The 27,398-nt window shown below is 46.6% G+C and overlaps 1 protein-coding gene across 1 annotated transcript; it reads right to left on the bottom strand.

Moving 5' to 3' along the window:
* Positions 1-5,274: 5,274 nt before the first annotated feature.
* Positions 5,275-26,866, bottom strand: ben (bendless). The gene is made up of 5 exons (XM_037415903.2): positions 26,712-26,866; positions 26,068-26,169; positions 19,597-19,741; positions 18,052-18,192; positions 5,275-6,346 (listed from the first exon to the last, which is right to left on the bottom strand). The coding sequence occupies exons 1-5, from the start codon at positions 26,739-26,741 to the stop codon at positions 6,309-6,311; spliced, it is 456 nt and encodes a 151-aa protein (XP_037271800.1). The 5' UTR covers positions 26,742-26,866; the 3' UTR covers positions 5,275-6,308.
* Positions 26,867-27,398: the final 532 nt, after the last annotated feature.

Below are 27,398 nucleotides of genomic sequence, written 5' to 3'. Positions count from 1 at the left end.
GATACGATTGCCGCGGAGTTAGCGAGATAAGCGAGGGGTCATTCGAGTAAGCAGCTTTCAGCGACACAGTCAATAGTGGTCTTCGCCACTGTACGTCGGGCTGTGTACCGTCATCGAGCCACACGCATGAGATCCACCCGGATGATGATCTCAGTGCATATGCAAATAAACCGCCAGCCTCCGGCGTGAGTGGCGCACTTCGCGATACACGCTGTGGCCGCAACCTCCGGTACACGTTTCCGTGACGTATACTGCTCGACATACTAAATCGCGCTGTGTGTAAACACGCTTCGAACTGGTCGATTATTTCTTCGGAGGGTGATAATCGAATGTATGCGGTGCTTAGGATCAATTTCGTCATCGTACAGTGATAGTGGAGTCCACAGCTGTACTCGTTGAAAACAGAACGATGTTCGCAATTACTTTGGTCAGGATTATTAACTACGACAACATAATGAGAATGAGAAATGGTGCGCGATACCCCCATCTGTGTTCTCAGTTTAGCGTTGGCGATTTATGGCTGCAACATGGACGTGCGTACGTTAAGCGGGAAAGTGCAGAGTCATGTCCCCTCACTCCGGGTATAAAGAGAAGATGCGAGAAAGCAGATCAGCTCTTGTAAGCTTCATTACTTGGCCGTGGCTCAGGAAAGCAAGTTGAAGTCACCGCTTCACTAGAAATAAACCGTACATCGTTTGTGTCTGTGAGCTTCTAGTTTTTATTTTTGTTTGTGACAGGCGCCCAAAGGCAACTGCGTGGGCTGAAGTTTACTGCTGCCTCCGCTAATTAAGGGCATCGACACTGTGTGTGGGTCCCGGGAGGGGGGTGGATGTTTCAGTGGTGATTTATGCGTTTTGTTTTCATTCTGTTTGCTCCAGGGAGAGCAAAGGTGGGGCAGGCGAAAATTAGGGGGCGCCCCGCAGCCTACACCCTTGCATTCCACCCACCTACTAACTTGGGTCCTTGCGTATAAGCCTATTATGCGGACGCGCTGAGGACCTTAAAGTGAAACTGTCGCTTTCCGGAAGTCTTCGGCACCAGCTACCAGCGATACCAGCTGGCAGGGGAAAAACCCGCGTACGCAGTTGAGCTTGGGCAACGTCCGTCGCGGGAGGTCCACACGAACCGCAGCGAGATGATACAGCCGTCTTCTCTACCGACTTTTTTTTCTTTAATTCCACGTGCACCTAGTCATCGCTTGGCGCCGATGCAACAAAACCCGATACACCTCCGCGCATCCGCCAACACTTTGCACCAGCTCGAACAACAACAGCCCGGCGACCGAGTTTGGGACGTGGGCCGCGGGGGTATCCTGCGACGGCGCCTAACAAGAAACGTTGCAAGTCAAGTAAAACGAAAGCTCGAACGAACGAGAAAAGAATTCAAAACGAGAGAGAGAGAGAGAGAGAGCTCTTCTCACACGCAGTGCAAGTACAAGCTGTTCCTACACACGGACAGACCTCTGCAGAAGGGCCGGGAGACAACAAAGGAATGCCTCACCGCGGTGGGTCACGAGCAGTTGTTCCTATTGCTTTCTTTATATATTTTTTTTTGTTATAGGCAAAAGCGGGTCAAGCAGCAGGTGCGCAAGAGTGCACGAACGAGGCGTTTGTTGTCTCTCCGACTATCATCATACGGGTGGGAAGAAAAAAAAAATGTAATTGCGACTTCCAGAAGGGAACCTCACTGCTGGTGGCCAAGCGGCCCCCTTTGTGGGACGAGCGGAGTACAGCGATGTCGCGGTATGCTCCGCTAAGCTGGGCAAGCGCTAGGCGCGTGTTGGAGCCACGAATTTATAGCAATGCACCACGACACAGAGAAAAACTGCCACAACTGCATTGCTATAGAACAGTACGTGACATAGCAATGCGCATGGTTCTCTATTAGAGGGGGGGGGGGGGGGAATTTACTATTCCTGTCTGCATGGCTGTCGGCAGGATTTTCTCTTGGGGTGGGCATACCAGTGTTGCATCGCGGCTGGGCGAGGGAAGAGCGCAGGTGAAGCTTGGGTGAGGGCGGCGAGGATTGAGAGGGGCAAGTACTCCTTTCGCACCCCCCCCTGCCGACGCCCATGTCTGCCTCTATTGGTCGAGTCTATAAAGAACTAGAATCTATTCTATAATGAACTAGACTATATTCTAGTTCACTATAGTCGAGTCCGAAAAAAAAAAATCTTCGTAATCGATGCAAAAATGGAAATGAAGGAATGATGCGCTGCTCACAATAGTCCCTATGCTTTCCGGAAGTGAAGATGCCCATTTCTTGCTTTGCAACACCTGCCCGGTCCTCTACCACCAGTATAATCAGAAACCAGCCTGTTCATAACCCTGAACTAAACAAAATGACGGGACAGCTCCAAGTGAGCATTTGCGCACGAGGCAGCCTGCAAAAATGCTTCCACATGGGCTAGGTATAGTATATACTGATGTGTAAAGATGCGCAGCATGATCAACTGGGAGCGCACAAGAACACATAATGGAAGACGCAAAGTCCTCGTCCGTTTTGTGCTCTTGCGCCATTCGTCTCTGTTCATTTACGTGGCACATCGTTGCCTTTCAGAGCCAGACTTGATGCCCCACTTTGTTTGATTAGAAAGTGTTGCCCCCCCCCCCCCCCCGTCTTGTGCACACGTCCATATGGTACATGTACAGTAGACACAAGAACTATAGAATGTTCTGCCTGTGACAGGGTACAGAAACAGCTACGGAAAATCCCTCGTGACAGTAGAGAAAACACACACTGGGCTGTGACATGGGAGCACAAAGTGTGACGTCACAACTTCGGCAGTGCACTTAAGGGGGGCTGGGGTCATGCCTATTTGGAAAAGTCCAAGAGAGAATTAATTATGGCCGTGTCCAGGGAGACGTCTTGTGAAAAGGTCAGTATACATTATGCGGAACACTGGCAGGCACCAACACATTGCCATATGTCATTGATAGAACAGTGTACCAGCTTATGTTTCAGTTATTTTTGTCTCGTGATGTGAATTTCAGTCATTTACCAGTATGTTGTAGTAGACAGGCGATGAGAACGTTTGATGAGTGAGTGTTACAAGGTATACAATATAAGAAGGATTAATATGCACCTTTTGAGGAGTATTTTCTGTCCTTGACGAAAAATTGTCGCCCGAGTTACTTGCAATTAATTTCTTTCTTGGAAGCACGACGCTAATTTACAACTGTATAGTAGAAATTGCTATGTCATGCTGACATCCCGCATGCATGGTATAGATTTTGATTATTGACGTGGGAGAAAAACACGCTTCTAAAAGATGCAACTGTCTTTAGATTGCAGGGATCTGACACGCATAGGAATTCACAAACACCAGCGCAACGCGCGCGAATGCAAACTGCGTACACATACGAACGTGTCGAGCGTATGGAACAAACTCTGTCGAACGAACATGAAACTCGGTGCATTAGCAATCCGTGCGAATTGGCGGATTATTTCACCATAACTGGTGACGATACATTTACATATACTATCCATGGGATCCATAGAGCTTTCATATTATCGTATGAAACTCCATGTTGCGATCCCTCTGGTACGGCACCACAACAGTCACGCAGCCGGGCTGAGCCAGTCTATTTTTCAAAGCTCAAATCGTCGAGTGCGATCATGAGAGCTTTGCGATCGCCAGCCTGTCGCATGAGTTGGAGGCACGGCACGAGGGAGGACCAAGGGCACAGCACCGATTTCGAAGTTTATCATATTTAAGCTATTTTTATAAGTAATATTCTTGAAACTCCGCATGCCCATTCAACTCTTTTACAGTACAATGAAGTACTTGTCTCTTGTCATTATACAAGTATACACCGCCAGAGTGCTAGTCAGTCACGGAAGTTGACATGGTTGAACTTTAGGCCACTGTCACCACCGAATTTCACGATGGCAAAATAGAGCACAATACTGTTTACGGGAGCTGCAATGCAATGCAATGACTGAGCCAGATTGGAAATGGTTGGCAGTACACGATTCGCGGTTGTTTGGCTACGTGTGTAACCGGCAGCCGTTAAGTAACAACACGAAGTTCAGCAAAAGTTCAACAGTCCCATTCTTCAGCCTTTTGCATTGACCCATTAAAATCAGCTCACAAGGTTCACAAGGAGCCATTATTTTATCAAAAGCAAAAGCCAAAAACAAGAAACAATGCCACAAGTACAATCGAAGCTGCAAGTACGAAAACTATGCAAATTCATGTACAGTGATGGAAGTGACTTTTTTACTTTTTAGAGCATACTTTAAAGCAGCAAAAGTACTGCTTTGGAGCAGCCATAAGTGTTTTTGGAGCAGAAAAAATGCTAGTTTGTAGAAGCTATCGGTGTTTTCAAGGCAGATATTAAATTTGCCATACATTAATTGGAGTTCACAGCATTGTCAAAGACACACAAATAATATTTATTATGAAATAACAGACAACAATCAATATGGAAATTTCATGAACCAAACAATGAAATGGCCCGTTGTCAAAAATATGCTGTGAAATGAACTATAATGTAAAATACTTATATTTGAGGCAGAAATCGAATCAAACCAGAAAAGCTCGAGTGCTGCATTTTAGAAGTAACCATTGTTCCATACAACTTGCCAAATAAGCTTATCCAGCGCATGGTGGCGTCTGCGGTATTCCAAGGGTTTCTCGCCGACTTCCTCTGAAATAGCGCAATCAGTCTCTGTACTGATCCCCTTCATTTTTTTTTTCTGGGAGAAATAAACATATCACCACCACCAGCTGATAATCAGTACAATATAAAAGCAATCTAACTCCTCACATTTCACCACAGTAGCCTGCATATCTAGCAGAGAAAAAAAACCACCAAATGAGCTATATGCTTAATATGCTAGTTGTTCTTGCATAAATGAGATCACAGTTGATAATGCAGCAAGCTAGTAGTTCACGGGGATAGCAGTACTACACAGATTTTTTTTGGTTTCTTTGGGACTTATAAAACAGCGAAAGTTCGTTCTTCTTATTCTCTCGGTGTCATTTCAGAGCAGGTTTAGAGCAATTATGAAAAAAAAAAAAAATTGCTATTTGGAGCAACATTTCCCTTTTGGAGCAGTTTGGAGCAATTGAAGCAGCACTTCCATCACTGCATGTAGTACCCCTGATTCCAATGGTGGCTGAATGATTGCAGTGCTACAGTTGCCACTAGTAATTACTATAGGAAACTCTAAGAGTACCCTTTTATATGCCTTATCATTTCTCTGCACAATTTATTACCTACAACATCGCTCCTACATTCTTTTAAATTATAAACCAACACAGTAGACTTTGTCAATTTTTAAAAAGAAAAAAAATTTATTTGGAGACTTTGTACAAGACCTTTGAAAAGGAAAAATTCATAATAATGGTTTCCTAAGTGCACATTTCATTTTCATGTATAGCTCCATACACCCAGACACCCCCCCCCCATCTCCGGAAAAAAAAATAGCAAAAAAACAAAACAACAAAACCAAACTGCGCACATGCACACACATTGTAATCCAGAGAAGAGTCGGGTGTTCGTCGTCATCCGTGTCTCGGCACAGCAACAAACACGCATGGATGCGTGCACGCGATTGCTGAATGTCGTGGAACGTTTGAAAACAGGAAAGAAAAAAAAAATAGTAAGCACGAGCAGGAAGGGGGGGATGTCTGAGGAAGGAGAGTTGCATGCGAGGCGTGGAATCACCACTGTGATCCATCAAAGCGGCGAGGGTGCAGCGTGGGCTGGGGGTAGTCACGGCGGCAATCATTAAGTCACATTTTGAATCACTAATGCCACGATCGTCATCACCCGTCATTTGAGAAAGTGACGCGAAAAGGAGGAAGCAATTATTTACAAGGCCACGACGGTATTCACAGTTTCGCCGTACACCGGAAATTCGGGGCAAACGATAAAGGCCAAAAACAGTAGGCATGAGAGAGCAAGCAGCAATTCATTAAGCTAGAAAAAAAAAAAAGAGGACCAGGAGACAAAATTCTGGAAAGACGGCGAGCTCAAAACCTAGACACACCGATGACGACGACGGCCCTTCCCGAAAAACTCTCACACCAGTTTCACGCTCAGCGCCCCCGTTCTAGAAGAGCGATGGATGATGAAAAAACGTGGCGGAAGAAACACAATCATGGCCCCATGGGCAGCACCGCTAGTGGGTGCCATGTTTTTGGGCCACATCGACGACAGTGTCCTTTTCCTGCAGTTCTTCTTGCCTTGTGTACTTAGTTCCTCTCAATCTTGCCATTTTAAAGAAAAAAACATAAAAAACACTTCCACGAAAGCATTGTCGCCGTCAGCCATTGCCACCTTTTCTCTTGCTATGCCTCAGACGTCCATTGCGTATTGCCTTGTCCATTCTCTCGCTGAAACAAAGAAAAAAAAAATATAAGAACCAGCTGTCAGAGTTAAATCAGTGAATGTGGTGAAAAGTTTGTTGTCACAATTATCATTAGAGGGAACGCTGGCACTTCAAAAAATAGTCCGTTGGACAAGTTGATAATTTAAGTCAGAGAAATGTAGTGCAAAAGAATATAAAACAAGACACACAAGGAGATGGGACGAGCGTGTAAGGCACTAACAGCATTGCACGATTGCACAGGCACTTTTGATCATAATCAGAGCTGGTCCAGATTGGGCTGTCCAGTTTTGGATATACCAGTGTCAGCAGCTGTTGCACGAACACTTTTAATTGCAATCAGTCCTGACTAACTTAAGGCAGCTGTTATCTGCAGAGCCATGTGATGATTCGACTGATGTCTGCATCAAACTTGATCCGGATGAGTTCTGGCACTATAGCAGTGGCCTTCATCAATCACACTCCAAAAATATGATCCCGATTATACGAGATTGCTCTGCTCAGCTAGCAAGAGAATGATGTTCACGGGACTTGTGCAATTTATGAATGTGTGACTTCGAACATTCTCCTCAACATTTGTTACACTACATCATTGTAAATTTCCAGGCACTCAGCTTTTTAAACAGAATAAGGCTCTGTTTGTGAAGGCAGAGTCGTACTCTGCATACTTATGTGGCAGATGCGAATTGGCACGCTTGTAGCAAACATTCTACCTGAAATGTCTCATAGGCCAAACATTGATGACACTGAGGCCAATCTGAATAATGTCCATCCTTCTTAAGCTTTAACTGTCATACCAAAGCTTTAATGCCTTCCGCTAGTGAAGGCATTGCTCAAGTTTACACGAACAAATAGCACAGAAATACCCCAATACGACTGTTACAATAAGTGCATTGTAATACACAAACTTTCCGAATCGAAACGATTTGATGAAAGAGGCAAACAAATAGTATGCGACCAAGTTGGTGACCTCGCCAACTAGTGAGTTCTACAAAAACATGTATCACCTCTAAGTGTGCTGTACTTGCTCATTTCCTTCATTTTACAGGATGGAAGACACCGCTACAGAGGAACACCATGTGTACAGGTGTGCACAAAGACACCAAACACACCTGCTGCTCTTCTTGAGTTTCTAGCAGTAGAGTGCTCCATCATAATTTGCGACTCCAGCTCACTCGTAAAAAAAAAAAAGGCAGATCTCAGATACAGTGGGAATCGATGATATGCGAAGCACGAATAAGGAAGGTTATATCACTTTAAAATCAGCACGTTACGAGGCAGAGGTAAATTATGCCATACATGACTTCCATGTCATGATTATCATGTTTGGACATTTGATCTACCTTCGTCATCTAATCATGTGAGCTGATACCGAATTTGGCATAGGTGGAGCTAGCGAAACGGTTGCGAGTGTGCTATGAGCGTAGCATGTAGTCAAGTTTTACATGGCATGCATGCCATGATTATCATGTTTGGACGTGTCATTTACCTTCATCATCCCCGTTCGTGTCATGCAATACCAAATTTGGTATATGTGGTTCTAGCGAAACGGCAGTGAGTGCATCATGAGCGTAGCATGTAGTCATGTTGTTAATTGACATGCAGCTCATGATTATCATGTTAGAACCAGTCACATACCTTCGTCGTCCATGCACGTCCCGTAGTATCAAATTTTAGTACATGTGAAGCTAGTGATACGGCGGTGAGCTCATCATGAAGGGTTCAATATACTTCGACGTAACGTTAACACGCGCACACGCTGGGCGCAGTGATGCCACGCTAGCAAAACGCGGGCACTATATAGTCGACGCCAGGTGAGACTGGCACGACCAGCGTCTGTTGGCGCGGCCTGGCGGCAAGTGGCGTGATATGCGACATGCTGCATTTCGCACTGACGACATTACCCAGACAGCATCGCGCCTGCCTCTCTTTGTGACGGAGGGACGCCGGGCGCGCTCAACCCTGACAGCATTGCGTCTGCCTCTCTTCATGACAGAGGGACGCTGGGTGCGCTCAACGCGCATGCGTCAAAGCAACGCAGCGTGGCGGGCACCATTGCCAGCATGACGTGACAGAACAAACGCCAGCGTGCATGCGTGCCGGGTCACGTCAAAGTGTATTGGTGCCTTGAGTGTGGCATGTAGTCTGTGAAGATAGGTTTGCACTAGGCTTACCTACTAAGCGCAACCGTGTAGGAATGCGACGTCCTCCACTGCCGCTGTGTGCGACGACACTGCGGCTGGGTTCGTCGTTTTCTCCGACACGGCGCAGAAACCACGCACGAGGCAGGAAAACAAGAACAACGGGTTTATTAACTCAAGATGCAGCACAGTGCGACACTCACGGGCTTGCAGGCCGTATAGGGAACTCCACAAGACCAAGCAAGTACGCTTGCCTAGGGTGCGACGACTGGCGCACAAGGGCCGAAGTCAAACGCACGAACGAGAAGCCGCCTGCTGAGCAGCACGTCAACCCCTCGTGGAGGCCTGCCACGATGAGCGAATCGTCGGGCGCAACATAGCTCGTAGGAGAGGAGGGTGTCACGCGCGGCGCAAAAGGAAATGGCGCTGCGTTGTGACGTAGGTCCGCGCAGTGTGCCAGGACATGTCAGCGCGGGACGGATCCGACGCCTCACTCGCCCAGACCAAGAGGCCCCCTGGCAGCCATCTTGGCAGATGCGGTGCTTATGCGCGCTTGGGCCACGCTGTCGGCACGTGGCAGCTGGGAAACGAGGCGACAGGTAGGAGGGCGCTCTCGATTCCCACAAGTCATGTTCTTACATGACAGGCATCTCATGATTATGTTAGCCTCAGTCACATACCTTCCTCATCCATTCGCATCCCATAATAACAAATTTGGTAAATGTGAAGCTAGCGAAACGGCCGCAAGCGCATCATGAGTGTGGCATGTATTCATGTTGTTACATGGCACGCATGTCATGATTTTCATGTTAAGGTCTGTCACTTGTCTTTGCCATGCAGTTATGTCATACCATACCAGTTTTTCTACATGTCAGGTAAACAAAGCCACCGCAAGAGCAGCAAGACCATGAAACGTAAATCATGACATTCATAACATACATGTCATGATTTTCATGTTATGACTAGTCACTTATGCTCGTCATACAGTCATGTTATGCCATACCAAATTTGGTATCGATACCATCAAACGGCCAGGAGAGCTAAATGTCGTGGGTGGCTAGATAGGTAGGTAGATAGATAAGGTGCCAAGTAATGATCTTGTTCTAAGGCGCCGCAGATGTGCTCATATTCTTTGCCCTATAAGTAGCCTTGGAATCGCAAAATGAAACTGTTGAAAGTAGAGTTGTGTGTGTGTGTGTGTGCCTTCTTTGTGTCTTCATTTTCAGTGCACTTTTACCATTTATAAGCCTCCTTAAAGCATTGCAGTTGCTAACCAGGTTAGGGCAGCAGAACAAAGCAGTCACTCACTAGTGACCAGCACTGAATTTCCAGATTTACTGTATCGTATGTTACCCATATGTGAGGGTAATTGAAATAGACACCAACCACGAACGATTGCGTAGACACAAGACGTTTCACCCTGGCCGAACATGCAGAAGCAAATGACCTCAAAACAGACTGGGATAAGGCAAAAGTAATGGAAAGAGAAAAGACTGAGAATTATTGGCTTATCATTGGATCTGAAGGTCGTTCCCAGGTCACTGGACATGTAAGCTCTATGCAGGTGAAGCGACCACTCATTTGACTCGACTTAGAGGCTTTCTACGAGCTAGTGCGAAAAGCACCCGTAGAAAGGCGGATGCCCAAATGGTGGACAGGGTCAAGCATCTGCAAGGCACTTGGTGTTGCAGACTGATATACGATCGCCCCATAATTTAGACGTGTGCATATAACTGCCCCATGATGTCCGCGATAAAACCTTGATGACAATCATTGGTTTCAGGCACTTGTTTTTGAGATGTTTAATGTGAGGGATGAATGTTAGTTTCTTGTCTAAAATAATGCCTAAAAAAAGTTTTGCTCAGACTTCACTGGTAGCCTCTGACTGTGCAGGTCAATATCCAGATCTGGATGGAGAACTCTCTTTATTGAGAATAACACGCAGGTGCTCTTTTGTCGGTTAACGGTGAAACAGTTCTAATCAGCTCACTTAGTTACCTTATTCAAACCAAGTTGAACTTGCTGCTCGCACATTGCGAGGTTGCATGATTTGTAGCCTATCTGCACGTCGTCGACGTATATGCAATAGAACATGCTTCGTAGAATACAGGTACCGTATCACCGGACTATAGGTCGAGTGGAAATATAGGTCGACCCCCTAAGCTCAGGCTACCGAAAAAAAAAGTTAAACAATCCAAAACTGCCGAACCACATTTATTTGCGAAATGGGCGCAACGCACCCCGATCGTCAGAGCTCCCCTCAGCCACCATCACAACTGCTACTATTCGTCCGACGAAACACCACTGTCTTCCAAAGTTTGTCGCTGGCCGCCTCCCACAGTGCGTCGTCCTCCCTGCCATCCAGCGAGTTGCTAATGCAACATTTCTTGAAAGCCTTTTCCACCATGGAATCTGGCAAGGAACCCCAGGTGGAAAGCACCCAGCCACAAACAGTCGCAAGTGGAGGCCTTTGTAGGCGGCTCGTCGGTGTCTTTGGGTTGTGGCCGGACATCCACTCTTGGTACTCCACCCACACTCGGTCCTTGAACGGCTTGTTCAGCACAACATTGAGCGGCTGGAGGGTGGACGTCATACAACCTGGTATCACAGCGTCGGTTAAGTGACCACGAAACGCATCCAACACCAGCATGCTGCGAAGACGCAACAGTGCACCTGGCTGACGGTTCCACAACACTCTTATCCATTCGAGCATCATGGCCTCGTCCATGTATTCCTTTTTGTTGACGCGAACGACAGCACCGGGCGGGAACACTTCCTTCGGCATTGTCTTGCGTTTGAAAATGATGCAGGGAGGAAGCTTTCCAACATCTGCCGTGCATGCCAGCATGACGGTGAAGCGTGAGTGCTTGTTGCCAGTGGGCAACAGCTTCACATCCTTGGCACCGCGCTGCACGATCGTCGTCAACGAAGGCATGTCAAACCACACGGGGGTCTCATCGGCATTGCCAATCTGCCCCACCATGCAGTCGTTCTGCTCCCGAAGCCAGCTCACGAAGCGCTGAAAGTTTATGAGCTTGTCCTCTAACTGCTCCGGCAACTTCTGACAGATGGATGTGCGCCGCCGGAGAGAAAATTTTTTGCGTCGCATAAATCGACGCACCCAAGAGTTTGGTGCACAAAATTCTTCTCTCATAAGCCCAGCTTCTCGAGTGAATTCCACGGCTTTCTTGCAAATGGTATCCACGGTCACTGGCACCGAGCGCACACGAACTTCCCGGACAAGGTCCGCTAGCTTATCCTCCAGTTGCCGATGACCTACAATTTGTCTACAAAACGACATTTTTCGAGAATTGCACATCTGCAGCTTCCCTTTCTGCACCCTCCAATAGCGCACAATTTTTTTCTGATACGCCAAAGCGGTGCTGAGCAGCCATATTCCCGAACGCTTCTGCGAACTCAACAACATCTAGTTTAAACACAGCCGAGTACTGCCTCCTCGTACCGTTACTCATATTCAGCAAACGAAAAAAAAATACCACTAAAAATGCAGCGCAATGTCAAGCAGAGCGAAAACTCTGAACAGATTGGAAGCAAATCACGAGCCAAAGAAAAGAGACAAAGAGAAAAAAAAAGCCTACGATTGGATTTGGATGCGGATATGGCTGCATCCGGCTTCTCAAGCATATGCAAGCCACATGTTGCCAGACAGCGGCACACTTTCAGCTAGATACCGCTATATAAAACGAGGGGCAACTTTAGCTTATTATTTTATTTAAAGTATCTTGACTTATATTCCGGTTTATATGGTATGCAAGGTTACTTTTTATGATAAAGACTGTGCAACTCAGCACACCACCTTGTGGCACTGCCGTTTCCTGTACGAAAGTTCGAGACAAGACATTCCCCACTCGGACACGGAAAGTGCGATTGGACCAATAACCTTGATATATGTTCAACACATTACCTCAAACACCTAAGTGTGAGAGGCATACCTGCCAAGTTAGGTAGGTAGGGGGGAGGGGCTGAATTATTTGCCTCTAGTGTTTTTCAGCACCAAAAAAGAAAACGAAGACAAACAAACAAACATCGCAAAAACAAGAGGAGGGGGGGGGGGTCTTAATAGCAAGCACCACTATCAGCGTTGCAGTTTTATGGTGGCTTGGAGTGGCCGAACACACGAGAGTAGAGTTTCCCACTAAGATGAAAGTCTCAAAGGATGAACACAACTAACAGAATCTATTTCCGTCCAAACAACTCGCTTATGTCTTCCCGAGACGCACGTGAACGGACGGGATGGTGCAGCCGGCTACCGCAAAAACGCGGGTCAAAATTTTTGCTCACTACTAGATTCTTACTTATGACAGGAATGCCAAAATGTGTCTGGCCCTTTTTATTCATTATGATAGCAAATGTATGGGCCGTTTAGGCTGGTTTTATTGCCGTCGTCGCCTTCATTCACCGTATGTATACGTATCTATATATATGGATGAACACTCAAGAAAGAAAAAAAAAATGCCCCAGCTCGTCGCGACGCGTGCTTATCTTTCACGCCTACTTTGTCCCATTGATAGGGAGATTCAGATGCTTGAGCGCACGCGCTTATCCTTTGGTGGGGAGAATCGTGTGCCTTCGGCTTTTACTGTAACAACTGCGTTAGCTGCCGGGCCCACAAAGGTCACTTCGGTCTCTGCACAGGCCCCATTTCCGAAAATAGCACGCTTCTCATACACAGCGAGGTATAACAACTGGGACACTTGTTCGTTGCACTGGTATGGATCAAGTAGGCTGTTAGTTTCAAGGAAGTGCACGAGTCTGCGATTTATCATCTTTACAAAAAGTTTGCATAGGCAGCTTGTCAGTGCGATGGGCCTGTAACTCGTAATGGAGGATGGATCCTTGCCTTCTTTCAAAATGGGAACGACAATGGCCTCTTTCCAGCTCGAAGGCATGTCACCGGAAAACCAGACGGCATTGTAAAGGTGAAGTAAGGTTTTTTTGCGTTTCAAGAGGTGGGTTCTCCAACATTTCATAGACCACACGATCAGATCCCGGAGCAGAATTGCTGTAGCAGGTTAGAGATGCCTGCACTTCAGCTAAAGAGAAAGATTGGTTGTACAGTTGAAATTCGCAATAACGAAACCCCGCGAGTACGAAATCCCTGCAGCAATGAAATATTTCCGGATCCCCGGCGAACGTTCATAGCAGCCCATGTATTACGTGTCTCGCGGCAACGAAATGTTTTTGGACAGCGATCCCGCATTAACGAATTTTCTACCATTGTGCGGGCCTTATTTCACCCTCCCGCCAAAGGTTAACTGTCGGAAATATGCTCGTATGAGTGTTATGCGCACTCAAAATTTGTATACGTCTGCTTTTGCCGCGCTAGCGTGGGCACCGCCATTTTTGTTTACTTAAATCGGCAATGGGGTCTGTGTCCGGCAACATGCCTGGCCACACTGCAGCAGGCGATGGCAAATGATCATGCTAGAGTGCAGATGGCGCCGTCGGACGAGCTCATCAGGCCGAAGCCCCGATGTCAACTTGTGCATGGCTTTCGAGATGGTGGCCGCCGCATGGGTTGCAACATCCCCATCGCTGATTGAGAACTGTTTCAAGCACGCGGGCTTCACCACCACCGTGCAAGCATCACGCACGGATTGCGCTTCGGCCTTACCAGACGAAGATTTGGACGAAGGTGCACTTGACGGCGAGAGTGGTGGCAGTGCAGTGCCTTTATCCCTGACCAACACCTGGGGGGAACTTCGAGCCATCGACATCGACATTCCAGATGAACTCACCGTTGATGCGTTCATTCGTGCTGATGGCGACGTAGTCGTGTACGAGGAAGTGACCGACGAAGCCATTATCGAAAGCATGCGCGAAGCTGACGACACCGAGGACCAAGAAGAGACGCACGCGGAGAAACCCAACCTGCGGGTTGTTTTGGATGCGCTGGACATTCTTCGATCCTTCTTCGGCACCCATGACGATGACGTAGCAATGGATCACTTTTTCCAGTGCGAAAGGAGAGCTTTGAAGTTGTTGCATGGCAAGGGTTAGCAAAGTAAGTTGACCGACTTCTGGCAATAATTTTTCGTTCTGCTGGCCGTATCACTGTTTTTATGTCTAATACTCGTGCCAACGAAATTCTCGAGAAAAAATTTTTCGGTTTCCCCGGTGATTTCGTTATTACGGGTTTCGACTGTATGCCTCGGTATTTTGTACATTTGGTATCTAGTTTCTGCTTCTCCACCTTTCTCTTGTGGCGTTGGAACTCTCGAGAGTAGCGGGACAAGCTGGAAACTTGCTCGAAGTGTGCTCCTAGGTGGTTTGCCTGGTCTTTCAAGCTGTTGCCTTGTGTTTCCACCAGAGGCAGCGCATATGCTTGTTTTCCTTCCAGCCTTCTCTCCCTGTACCACACCTTACCATCATGTGTGCACGAAGTGATGCCAGATAAAAATTTTTGCCAGCTGTCTGTCTTCCTGCCTGTCTGCGCGTCCTCCTGGCCTGGGATTTTACGTTCTTGAAATTTGTGAGATTTTCGGCCATCGGTGATTCTCGAAGCAATCTTCACGCTTTGTTTTGTTTTTTACACGCTTTTCGACACTTGTCGTTCCACCAAGGGAGACGTCGTTTACCAGATATTCCTCTTGTCTGAGGAATACATTTGGTGGCAACGTCAGTTAAAAAAGCTGTGAAGTAGTCCACAGCAGCCTCCATGATTAACACAGACAAGCCATCTCAGGTTAGAAGAGTATCTTTTCGAAACTGTTCCCAATTAGCTTTTTCGGTGAGCCACTTGGGTACCTGTGAAGGACATTCATATGATTTTGCTGTACTCAAAGCTACCGGGAAATAGTCACTTCCGTTAGGATTATTAATGGTTTTCCATTGAAGTAGGGGTAGAAGCAACGAAGATGCAATGCTTAGGTCTATGGAGGAATAGGTATTGTTAGCAAGGCTGTAGTATGTAGGCTCATTCAGATTCAGGAGACAGGCTCTAGAAGAGAAAAAATCTGTTCAATTAGGCGACCTCGCACGTCGCATCGAGAGTCGCCCCATAGACTACTACGCGCATTAAAGTCCCCTAGGACAAGACAGGGTTCAGGAAGTTCATTTATCCAGGACTGGAATTCATGTTTGTGTAGTTGAAAATGTGGAGGTATGTATATAGAGCAAATGGTGACGAGCTTACTAAAGAGGACCGCTCGAACAGCCACTGCTTCAAGGGATGACCGAAGCGGTGAGTGCGTGCATACAATCCCTTGATTGGCTACAATGGTTACACCTCCAATGGCTACACCTCCAGATGATGCCATTGCAGCATCACGATCCTTTCGGAAAATAATGTAGCTATGAATAAAGTGTGTCTGGATTTTAAGTGTGTTTCTTGTACACACAGCACTTTTGGTGAATGTTTGTATAGAAGTTCTTGGACATCGTCAAGGTTCCTAAGAAGGCCCTGACGTTCCATTGTATAATTTGTGCGTTCATCCCGAAAGTAAAGTAGCGCTCTGTGTACAATAAATGGGGTTTCATTGTTTAGAGAGAGCTGAGAGTTAACAGAGCTGTCATCGTGCCCTGTTATCGGCTTTTTTGTCTTCCTGATGCGGTCTAAGGAGCCACGCCGATCTTTCAGTACCAGGGGTACCGTGGAGTCCATTGCCTCCTGGGAAGCACTGGATGCCCGCACGCACGGGCCGATGGTCTAGGTTTTGGGCCTCGCCTGGCGAGACGAAGACTTGGCACCTGACGACCCTGGGGTCGCTGGTACCTCTTCACGAGCTGGCGGAACAGACTGTGCTGCTACCGCCAAGGGGGCAGGTGCCACAGCCTACAACTCACTTTGCGCTGGCCGAAGGAGCGGTGAGAACTGGTGCGACGTTGCCCCCGGCGCGCCGCATCAACGTAAGGTGTTGTGTAGAATGGTGCACATCTGTTACAGGCTTCCTTAAATGAGACGTTTTCTTTTACTTTAAGCGTGATAACCTCTTTTTCTTACTTCCAGTTTGGGCAGGAACGAGAGTAGGCTGCATGATCACTGTCACAGTTGACGCAGTGAGGTGTGTTATTGCACTTTTCAGAAGTGTGTCTTTGGTCTCTACATTTTGCGCAAGTGTTTTGACCTCGGCAGCCATGCGAGCCGTGGCTAAATCTCTGACATTTGTAGCAACGTCTAGGGTTCAGAATATATGGGCAGACGGGGAGTTCGATGTAACCTGTCTCAATGTCTGTAGGTAGTACTCTAGATGCAAATGTTAAAATGAGGTGCTTGGTAGGTTTTCTCTTACCATCGCGTCTGATGATGATTCGTTACTTCAGTTACATTCTGCTCTTTCAAACCTTCCAGGAGTTCCTGTTCGGAGAGCCCAAGGAGGTTTGCTTCCACGTGAGATATTCATCGAGCGGTGAGGTGAAGAGAATATTGGGATGCTGCCCAATGCTGTTAGATTGCAAACTCTCAAATTGTTGCCGCTCAGTAAGTTTGAGCAGGAGGTCACAACTTGGCATCTTAGTTACTTTGTAACCTGGTCCAAAGGCTCCGGTCAGAGACCTTGAGACAAGAAATCGAGAAATTGATCTTGCTTGTTTGTTCGGAGTTTCACAATGAAATACATGAAATTTCGGGAAGAATAGGCTGGGGCGGTTGAAACATACTAGTTCTTCGGTGCGCACGCTTTTTCGAGGGAGATGATCAAGTAGTCGGGAAACTGAAGGTGTTCCCATAATAGTTTAGTTGTTTCGGCAGCAATGGCGGCCATCCACCACGCAGCCCAACTAGAGGACGTTGTAGCGCTTGTATAGGACTGCAGATGTCAGCCGTACATTGCCACTATAGCCAAATATAACTGCCCAAGGTTGAGCAACTACGCAAGGATAACCCTCGCCGCCAAGAAATTCGGAAGTAAATAGAAGAAAGATGACAGGACAGATATAGAGTAGGAACTCAAGCAAAGTGCTAACATAAATCACCAGCTCAGCATTATCTCTTCCAGATAGGATTTTCAGCAAAACGCAGTGACGAGGGTGCGGAAGACGACACACTGCTGGAAACATTGGTAACATGGGCAGCTATGCTATTTTGGCCAACGGGTCATAAATCTTTTGAGAAACTGGTAATATGGGTGGCCTTGCTAGAAGTAAGTAGATCATAAACTTTGGTGTGGATAGGCGTATCACATCCCAAGGAAATGAACAGCAGAACCTTTCACAAAACTTCGTACTGCGAACAACAATGTTTGAGAGAACAAGACCTTGGTAATGCGGGCAACTATGCTAGACCTGAGCTAACACATTGTAAACTTTACAGAAACCGTGGTATGTGGGCAGATGTGTTATATCCGAGGAAATGAACCCTAAAGCTTTCCGGAAAGCTTGATAATGTCAGCAATTATATAAGACCCAAGCAAATGTAGAATAAAGCTTTCCAAAAGCTTCGGCTTGTATGCTGGTGCACTAGACCTGAACAAGTGGATCATATGGCTTCTCAGAAACTATGGCAATGTGGGCAGATATATACCCAAGCAAATGTGGTGAGCAGGACCACATCAACTAGAGCCACAAAGCGTGTCAAATGAGGCTAGCTGCGCACTCATTTCTCGGGACCGACCTGTTCTGATGGCTTCTGCCTCGTTGACCTTCCACTGCTCAGCCACGTCATTCGCCAAGGGGTCGTCCGGGTTAGGGGCACTGAGCAAAGCTTGGATGGACAATAGCACCGTACGGATCTGCAGCGCTGGGCTCCACTTGTCTGAAATAGGAACGGCATGCACTCAATCAGCATCAGATGCACTCTTGCACATCGTATGAGGCGGTCGAGGAAACCAGGAAATGCAGTGCATCACGTGCTGTAAGATACATTTACTTGTGTTTAAAACAAATGGCCCAAACATCCGTGTGAATATTGACGAGCCTGCGTGGCTTCATTAGCTGGTAACTGCTGTATGATAGGCTACTCGAGTCCAAGGACGACTTTCAGATGATAAGCAAGAGAGAGAACGGGAGGCAAGAATGAATGCAAATCCTCAGGTGTTTCTTGCAACGCCTTCTTTAATCTGGCATTAGGCGGATGGCGTTCACCTGGCTGCAATGTTTTATTTTCTGTGCTAGTGTAGTGCTTTATATAACGAACCCACATATAACAAAATAGTGGTTATAACAAATTAAATTAAAAGTAGTCGTGCAACATATATAGTGTTCGTCACATACTTTTATAACAAATTTTTGGGTATAACAAACTTATTTTCGTGTAAGATGCAACTTTGTAATAATGAGGTTTGAGTGTATGCTCATCATACTTGCGTTTATTGGCACTCAATTGCCCCACTTGTCCATGTTGGGGCATTTACGTCCCAGCCTACATCTTACTGCCATCTTTCATTCTATTGCCAAGCAGCCAAGTTATTTTCTTCGAAGCGGTTAGTCAAATAAAAGAACCCTACTGAATTGAAAGAATGTTAGCGCTTTATTCAGAAGAAGCTCGGCAAATTGAGCTAAAAGATGTGTTCGGCAATTTCGACACATTCTTCTCATTTTGGTGGCAAAAGAGTTGAGAGTTAAAGATTCATCGCCACTGCCTAAAACTTTACAGTTTGGTCAACAGCGATGTCAGAATCCCTGACGAAACTTCCCGAGGCGTTCAAGCTTCCAAGTATCCTCATACAGACACAAGACGTGTCTGTATGAGGATAGCCAATTATCTGAAACACTGCGCTTGACCTCGTCGAAATCGTTGAGTGCTCTTGGATGGAGCATTTATGCAAATTTTCTAATGTGCAATTTTGCAAATTTGATGAAGCTCACTTTGGGGGGGGGGGGGGGGGGTCTGTATCTCAGTATATTCCTTCAGTTGCAAACATAATTGGCTATAATGCTTTGGTCTTTCAAACAGAGCCTTGGCTGCCTTCTCGAATCAGACTACAGCAGCAACATACTCTGTCCATTTCATTTTACACACTGTGAATAATAAAAAGCGCAATTTTGAAGGCGTAGGACCCGAGATGACTTGGCATGAGGCAGCTTGAGTGCACCGACTTCTTGACACCTCACGGGCGGCCAATCTGCTAATGCAGCTCAGCATAGCTTTCAAATAAGCGAAATGATGAGTTTCTATCCAATTTTCGCATGCGAAATTACAGGGCAATATGGTTCTCACCTTTGAGTATGTCCAGACATATACGACCTAACTTGTCTATGTTGGGGTGGTAGATCTTTGTCATGAAACGCACTTTGGGAGCAAGCATCGGGTACTCTTCAGGAAGAAACAGTTCCAATTTAAACACTCCTCCTTCAAACGGTGACTGCAAGAGAAACAAGAATGATAGAGGAACCCAAGTGACTACAGAGGCATGAAATGAGACCAGCTTACACCTGAGGACATTGCCTCCTTTATTAATATGCCTGACGAATAGCTAGAGCTCCCAGCAAAGTCGGCCTGCCTTGAGTTTTGAGCAAGCGCCGCGCGGTGGCACTCGCAACTAACACTATCATCACGCCCTTTTTTATTGTGGCCCATAGGGGCGTAAAAGTGGAGAGTTATTCGAGATCTGCAACTATACACAACCATTTCGTAGGCTATGCAAAATATTGAATAGTTGCACCCTTTGCCACAGGTGACGCTAGCGACTGACACTAATCCAAAAAGAAGGAAGGAAAGGGTATAGCAGCTGGTTTCTTTCTCACGCGGCAGGCATCTAGTCTAAGAAGCGGTGCTCAGAAATGAACGGTGTCTAAAGGCAGTGGCACGAGGGCAGGCACAATACATAGGGGCAGCGCATATCCTAGTGCAACCGCTGCAAACCTTGTGCATTTCTACAGTTAACAATATTAACTGCTGCGGTTTCTCAGCCAAGCCATAGTGGTGGACTCTGGGTTGATTCAAAACTTTCCAGGGTTCTTCAACATGTGTCTAAACCCAAGTCTTTCTTATCCTGCAGAAAGGTTGCCGTTCCCGACATCTCCATAGTTTGTACGGGAGCAGCAATGCCCAGTCTGGTGACTTTGCCAGATGAAGATGTGCGAGTGTTTACATCGGACATGCATGATCGAAATTCGGTTCTTGTCTTTCTCACCGGCCCGTACAGGCAAGAAAGTTCAGCATATGTAGAATTGTTAAGATTCAAAGCACCACCACATGAACACGGCCGAACTTCAAGTTCCCATATACCACTCTCGACTGGGAGAAAATTCTCCTTTAGTCCATCTATTCTCGAAGGGAGTAGATCTGGGAAAATATCTAGAGCCCGCAGCTTTGAGAATTTGACTACCTTTTTAGAACTCTCCTGTGTGATGCACACAAGACTGCTTTAGAAAACACGGGTAGTACACTGTAATGTGCTCTTACATCAAGAAGAAACGAGCTGCTATACTACAGCACCAATGCGTGCTAAGGCTCGAGCGCCTTGCAAACCGGTCAGCACAAGGTGCGTGGAACACACGGCAGCACTGCAGACTTTCGGGAATCGCATTACGGGATCCCTCGGTGCCACTCTTAAGGCATATTTTTGACTAAGTTATTCATCTAGGCAAGTGATGGCCATATAAATTGGTTTAGGTTAGCCTACCGGGCTTGCATTTGTATGGCCACACTGACTGCAAATCTCACACAAATTACGGCTAAAACTTCCATAAACCAACATCCTTGCACGTTTTCTGGGAGATTTCCTTGTTGAAGGGCCACTAAAGAGAAAGAATGACTTGGTTTGAATTGACGAAGTGCACTCTGAGAAATCTAATGCCACGTGTTTCACTATCACAAGTTCATTATTAGCAGAAAAAATCAAGGTCGAACTTTCATTTTCGAGTTTCACGCCGAAATGTCCACGTGTGACGTTTGATATTTCAATACACATTTTCGGTATTTGAGTGGCATTAGCTCAATGAAATTTTCTGACACTTCGTATCCTAATTCTGTGGCACTCACAGATTACAATGTACTTCATTTTTATTGATTGGAAGCTTTGTAGGACTTAGCAGACGCCTTCAAAATTTTTTATGTCACGGTGTTTGGTGCGGGATCTCATGCTGGAGTCGCAGTCCGCATTTTCTTTTCGCACGTTTTTTCGCTTACCAAGCGTCGTGCCGCTGTAAGAGTGGTGTATTCGGGATTGTGAAATTGTACTTTACCAGGGTGTCTACCAATTACATTTTTCCAAATTCCCTGACTTTTCCAGGTTTTCCATGACCATTTCAAGCAAATTCCATGACCGGTACGTCTGCTTGGAAGAAACTGCGCACTGGAAAACAAACTCCAGAGCGGTAAAAAGAAATTATGAGGCGCTCATATAAAATGGAAACCATGCTGCTTTATTGCATTCCCTTGTCTGAAAGCATTTTTTACAATAAATAAAATATTCAAAGACACAATAATTGTCCCTCGACAAACAGAAAAGCTTGTTTACTTGCATCGGCAATGCCTTCACTGTTTCAAGGATTCAATCTCTTGCTGCAGCATGGAGACCTGAAGCTGTGCGTCTTCCATCAGTTTTTGCTTCTTTGATTCAAGCTCTTTCACAAGAGCCGCAGTCCTCTTCTTTTTCCTTTCAGCATCCAATACGTCCAACCGTTCCTTCTTTTTCCTCTCCAGGTCTTCCTTCCATTTGATGTTGGAACTTCGAACCATGTCTATCATCTTGTCTGTTACGTCAACTTCTGCAACACCACCTGCTGCAGACACCTCATCGTACACTAACCTTTGTGCTACAAGTGACTCCTCCTTCACATTTTCCACAAGACATTCCTTGTTCACTGAAAATCCCCGCTCCACGGAAGAATTTCCATGTGAAAGGCACAGCACAATCTTCACAAACAGCAGTAGCTCTTCATGAGAACTTGCACAGAGTTCCACCCACAGCTTCTCCAAGCGCTCTCTTGCACGATCAAATTTTCGCAAACGCACTTGTGCAGTGCTGTTCGAGCACACTTGTACATATGATCTACTTGCTCTCTCTTCTTGTAGGCCTGTAAGGCGCCCATGCTCTATAAGTACTTCAAGTGCAATGTTTAGCTGCTTCTGGCCAGCTTCCACAGAAGCGGCACAAACTGCTGGGTTTAAGCAACTGGCCCCCCTTGTCAGCTTGTATTTCAGAGGTGATCTTTCGATTATCTTTGCTGAACAGGCCTTAATAAATAAGATGCATTCTTTTTTGACACTTACCACCGCAGTGTGAGATGGTTTAGTGATCTTTCGCAACTCACTTTTGGCGGCAAGGCCTATGTCAAAGGCAGCTATACCAATGATGTTGTTTGGGTTCTCCAGATCAATTTTTATCAGTTTTGAAAATGTGCCTGCAGCATCCAGCTTTTCCTTTAGCACGATTCGTCCCAGCAGTGACCGCAACAGGCCGTCCAGTGCTGTTGCAAGAAAAGGTAGCATCGGCTTTTCTGTCTGAAACTCAGCCAAAAATGGCTCCAATTCTTCTGAAACTGAAAGCATAAAGGCCAGCTTTACTGGCAGCATCTCGTCTTTCACAGCCGTCTCGACATGAGCATAGCTGCCACACGCTGGAAGTTTCTTTTCTTTCTTGACATGCTCAACATATTTGACCACATTTGGGAGGACTTGCAGTGCCCTAGCAAGAGCCTTGCCATTTTCCAGCCAGCGCACTGAGCAAAACTTTAGCGGAAGCAGTATGCTCCCTGTGAAATTGACATAGTCGGCTCGGCGTGCAGGGACGTTTTTGAACAAATTGTACAAGCTTCTAAGAAACACTGCTGTGTTCCGCTTTGTCACATTGTGGCCTGTTTTAAATACACCACTCACAACGTGCAGTCCGCAGCTTCCAATGTCCACAATATTCTGATTTCCATCAGACGCAGAAAACTCTTGCTTCAACGACTTCAACAACTTCAAATTGACGTTTGGACCATCCATCGAAAGTTGAAGTATTTTTGCCGGCTCAATGTTCTCAGTGGCCTTTTTGAAAGCGGCAGCTAAATCTTCTGCGCGAGTGTGTCCTAAAAAACAGGACGTCAGGTAGCGGGTTTTGACAACGTTGTCAGCTGGGTCCCAAAACCTGATCAAAACGTCCATTTGCTCTTTCTGAGCAATTTTGTTCAGGGACTCGTCAAAAGCTACGACCACGTGTGGGACACTATGCAGCTTTGATAGCAGCCTGTTTCGGAAGTACGGGGCTATACCGTAACAAATTGTATAGCCAACTTTGTCCTTACCAAGTTGCAACTTCTTCGCGACGTCCCACGTGGGGAACATGATGGGAAAAAGCGCCGCTGACGCTGCTGCTGAACGAAACGATCCATGGGTCGCTATAGTGTTCAGACACCAAACAACTTCTGCTTTCGTGACACATTTTTTGACCAGAAACCCATTTAAGGATGCCTTCCCGTCAGGCGCGACGGCCACCGGTTTAGCAGGCACGCTTTCAGCACTCGTGCTTGGCACAGTCGATACACATTCACTCGTAGTCGTAGCAGTCATGGAACACGGCAAGTTGGGTCCAGCACCGAAAAACGCGCGGATGTTTGTCTGGGAAGCACTTTGCACAATGCTCACAGCAGTTAGGTGTTTCTTGCTCACAGCGTGACTGGAGACAGCAGCGATGCCCATATTGCTAAGCGAGAAAGTCTTCTGGCATGCTGCACAGTGAGCCTTACTTGTATCGTTCGGCACTGCTCTAATCCATGAGGCGTGCTCGGATATTTCCGCGTTCACCCAATCAGGGTTAAATGAACACTTCTTCGCAAGAGGCATAGCAACTCACTGCATGCTCACGGCATCACAAGAAGAATGGCAATTTGGCTGCAGCCCAGGCATCTTGATATGTGGATTGGATTGGATTGGATCCGATCTGGATTACCATATTTGCTTTGCTCTACTACTGTTTTTGTATCCCAGTCCAATTTACGCACCTGTAAACTACACATTTCAGTAAAAAAATAATTACGACTCGCATATTCTGTGCACCTTGCCCTCTGCTGATGGCACTTCCAGCCTAACCAGAAAACCCTCAAGCCGAGCCGAGATCGCGGCCAAGACAAACATGCACAATTTTATGCGCGTGAGTAACGTTGTACTCGGAAAGTAGAAGCGCCAGCTATGCACTACTTTTTTTTAACTATGCTTCTGCTTAGCTGTTCTGTGTGGTTTAAGGAGCGATTTTTAAAGCTTTGATTAATGCTAATGAATATTTTCGTGACGATCTGAAAGACTACAGTCAGTTTCCATGACCTGGCCGAATTTTTCAGAAATTCCCTGACTTTTCCCTGACTTTTCCAGGCGTGTTCAAATTCCCTGACTTTTCCAGGTTTTCCAGGTTGGTAGACACCCTGTTTACTACTACACGAAAAATCATTTTGCTCTTTAGTGTCCCTTTAATTTTTCCCCGTGGCTCTTCAAGAGAGTGCGAAAAATGAAACATGTTCAGCATTGGCTAAGTAAACACAAGTTATTGTGGGAGAATCGCACACACGTTACCAGCCCAAATGCATCAATTTACGTCATGGCATTACGGTGCACGGAGACCCCAATCAGGTCAAGCACATGTTCAAAAAAACAAGAACACTTACGAGAAAGACCGACTGTGAGACGCCGTTTCGACAGTTCCGCCACAACTGCCGAAAAATGCAGTCCCAGACTTTCCAAGAGGTGTCGCGCCTAGGAGTGGAGTGGGTCGCTTCTGCATTCTATGCAGCAGTGGACAGCCCCGTATTTCCACCAAAGTCATCTAAACGTTTTGACGCAAACATAACCCACGGGGTCCCTAACATGGTGATAAAGAATACAGGACAATCCCAGCTGCATTTCAGCTAACAGAGAAATTATCGCAAACCTGTGTTCTGCCGTGGATACTGCATGAAGTAGTCTGAATCACACCCGTCTAGAGCTGTTATCTAGTTCAGTTTGGCTAGACTGCCAAAAATGTGGAACAACGGGCATTCCTGTTTGACAGCAGATGACATTTCTCCAGTTGGCCTCCAGATGTACGACGTTGCCATAGAAACACGCTTATCGCCGCCAATAAAACACTCATCCCTACAAGAAGCGTATCGCGCAATCCTTAACTGCACAGCGCATGACGACAAATCCCGGCATCGCCTCGACCAAAACGAGACGCAAGCTGTTACACTTCAAGTACGCATAAGTTTACATAACCCGCGAACTTCGGCGAATGCAAACGGCTCGACATCAGGCACGTATTTGACCAGTATATTCTGCATCGATCAGTTCCCGTTGCGACACGTTTTCAATTGATTCGCGGCCAATCATGACGCCCGGACCTTACGAGTGACACCTCCGACAATATTTCAGCAAGGGCAGATCGATAAGTTGTCCAATACCACACGCCCGGATCTTTACTGCGGTGGCAACAAAGTTTGTTTAATGGCTAAACAATGCAAACGAAAGATCACTGCCGACGCTTGCCGCTCACAGCCGATGAACGCTACGAGCGTTCTAGAATTTTCAACAAAATAGGTAAGCTTGTCTCTTTGCGAAAACGCTAAGAGGCCTTGAATATAAGGGGGCACAGTTTACGGGCTTCTGTTTACAAACTGACAACTACGGTTTACTGCAAGGCATCGCCCCACTTCATTTTTTTTTTTTTCCCTTCGGGGAGGGCGAACGTCCGAACGGAGGTCAAGGTTTCGCAAGTATGACCGGCGTACTTACCCCTTCGGGACCGGCTACGACAACGTGAAAGTACCTCGCGTTCTGTTCGTCCGGAATCGCACTAATGCCGGGCACAGGTTCGGCCATGAGGCGCTGCGTTTCCTGCAAAGAAAGCGAAAGATGAGACGCCGTCAGAGAAGGGAAGACTGCACCTACACGCCATCTCGCACCACACGGCGACGAGCGGCTAAATGAAAACTGTCACACTAGAAAGTACACCAAGACAGGAAAAAAAAAAAAAGCTAACAGAAGCTTCCGACATTGGACCGTTCGCGGGACACATAGCGATCGTTTCTTTTCCGTTTAAAGCCTGGGGCGGAAAATGCTCGAATCTCGGCCGAGTAATTGCACTCCGCCCCACGACTACTTGCTTTCGACTTTCGCACCGACGGTCGCCGAGCGTAGCCCCGCGACCTGCACTCGAAATCGTTAGGACGAACTCTCTAACGCACAGTTTTCCGGCACCGCTACTCGAGACGGGACGTTTAGCGGTCCAAGTTCCCAAAAGCCGGCTGTGCCACCGCCGGTAAGGCCTAATGTCAACGTCATACAGGACTCCATGGGGCACCGGCAGTTGGCGAGGCGACAGCGATCGCTCGGAGCGCGGCCTACACCCGCTCGCCAATGGTTCCGGGCCTATTTACCTTGATGATTCTCCTCGGTAATCCGGACATCGTGCGGGAATTACTACGATTATTTTATCCAAGGATGGAACAAAGAAAGCACAGCGCCTAGCACACTCATACGGTGAACATCACCGCTGCTGCTGACACCCATGAGCCGCAACTCCGTACGTCGTCTTTCTGTTCTTCTAGAAAACTGTTTATTTCTTACTTTTCTGACACATTTCACAAAAATCACGCAAAGTTTAGTCGGCTTAATAAAAAATAACTTGCTGTTTTTATGATACTTCAAATATATAAAATCAAAACTAAAGACCACAATCAAAGTCGACGTTAAACCGCGAGGACATGTAGCAAATCTCAGAGGCTATGCTTTTGTGTCGTGTTCACTTGACGAATGTCATGTCATTCTACGAGAAGTGGGTGCTTCCCTTTGTGTGCACGCACTTCATGCTCTTTGCATTTAGCTCTGGTAGTAATAACTATAATAACCGGGAAGAAACTGGATAGCTGTGGAGTGGTGGGTTGTGGACATGATTGCCACCTTGGAGGAATCCTTTCTACGTATTTTTTATTCCCTCTATGAATGAGACGATGATGCCATGCTCAGAACAATAGCTAGATACAACGCAATAAAGTTGTCAGAATAACACAAAAAGCGGTGCAAGCGGAGAAGAAATTTTGCTTAAGTTTTTCATCAGAACGAAA

This window comes from Rhipicephalus microplus, chromosome 9, assembly GCF_043290135.1.
Source record: "Rhipicephalus microplus isolate Deutch F79 chromosome 9, USDA_Rmic, whole genome shotgun sequence".
NCBI lineage: Eukaryota > Metazoa > Arthropoda > Arachnida > Ixodida > Ixodidae > Rhipicephalus > Rhipicephalus microplus.
The sequence above is the reverse complement of the archived record's forward strand: the minus strand, read 5'-3'. Positions and strand labels throughout refer to the sequence as shown.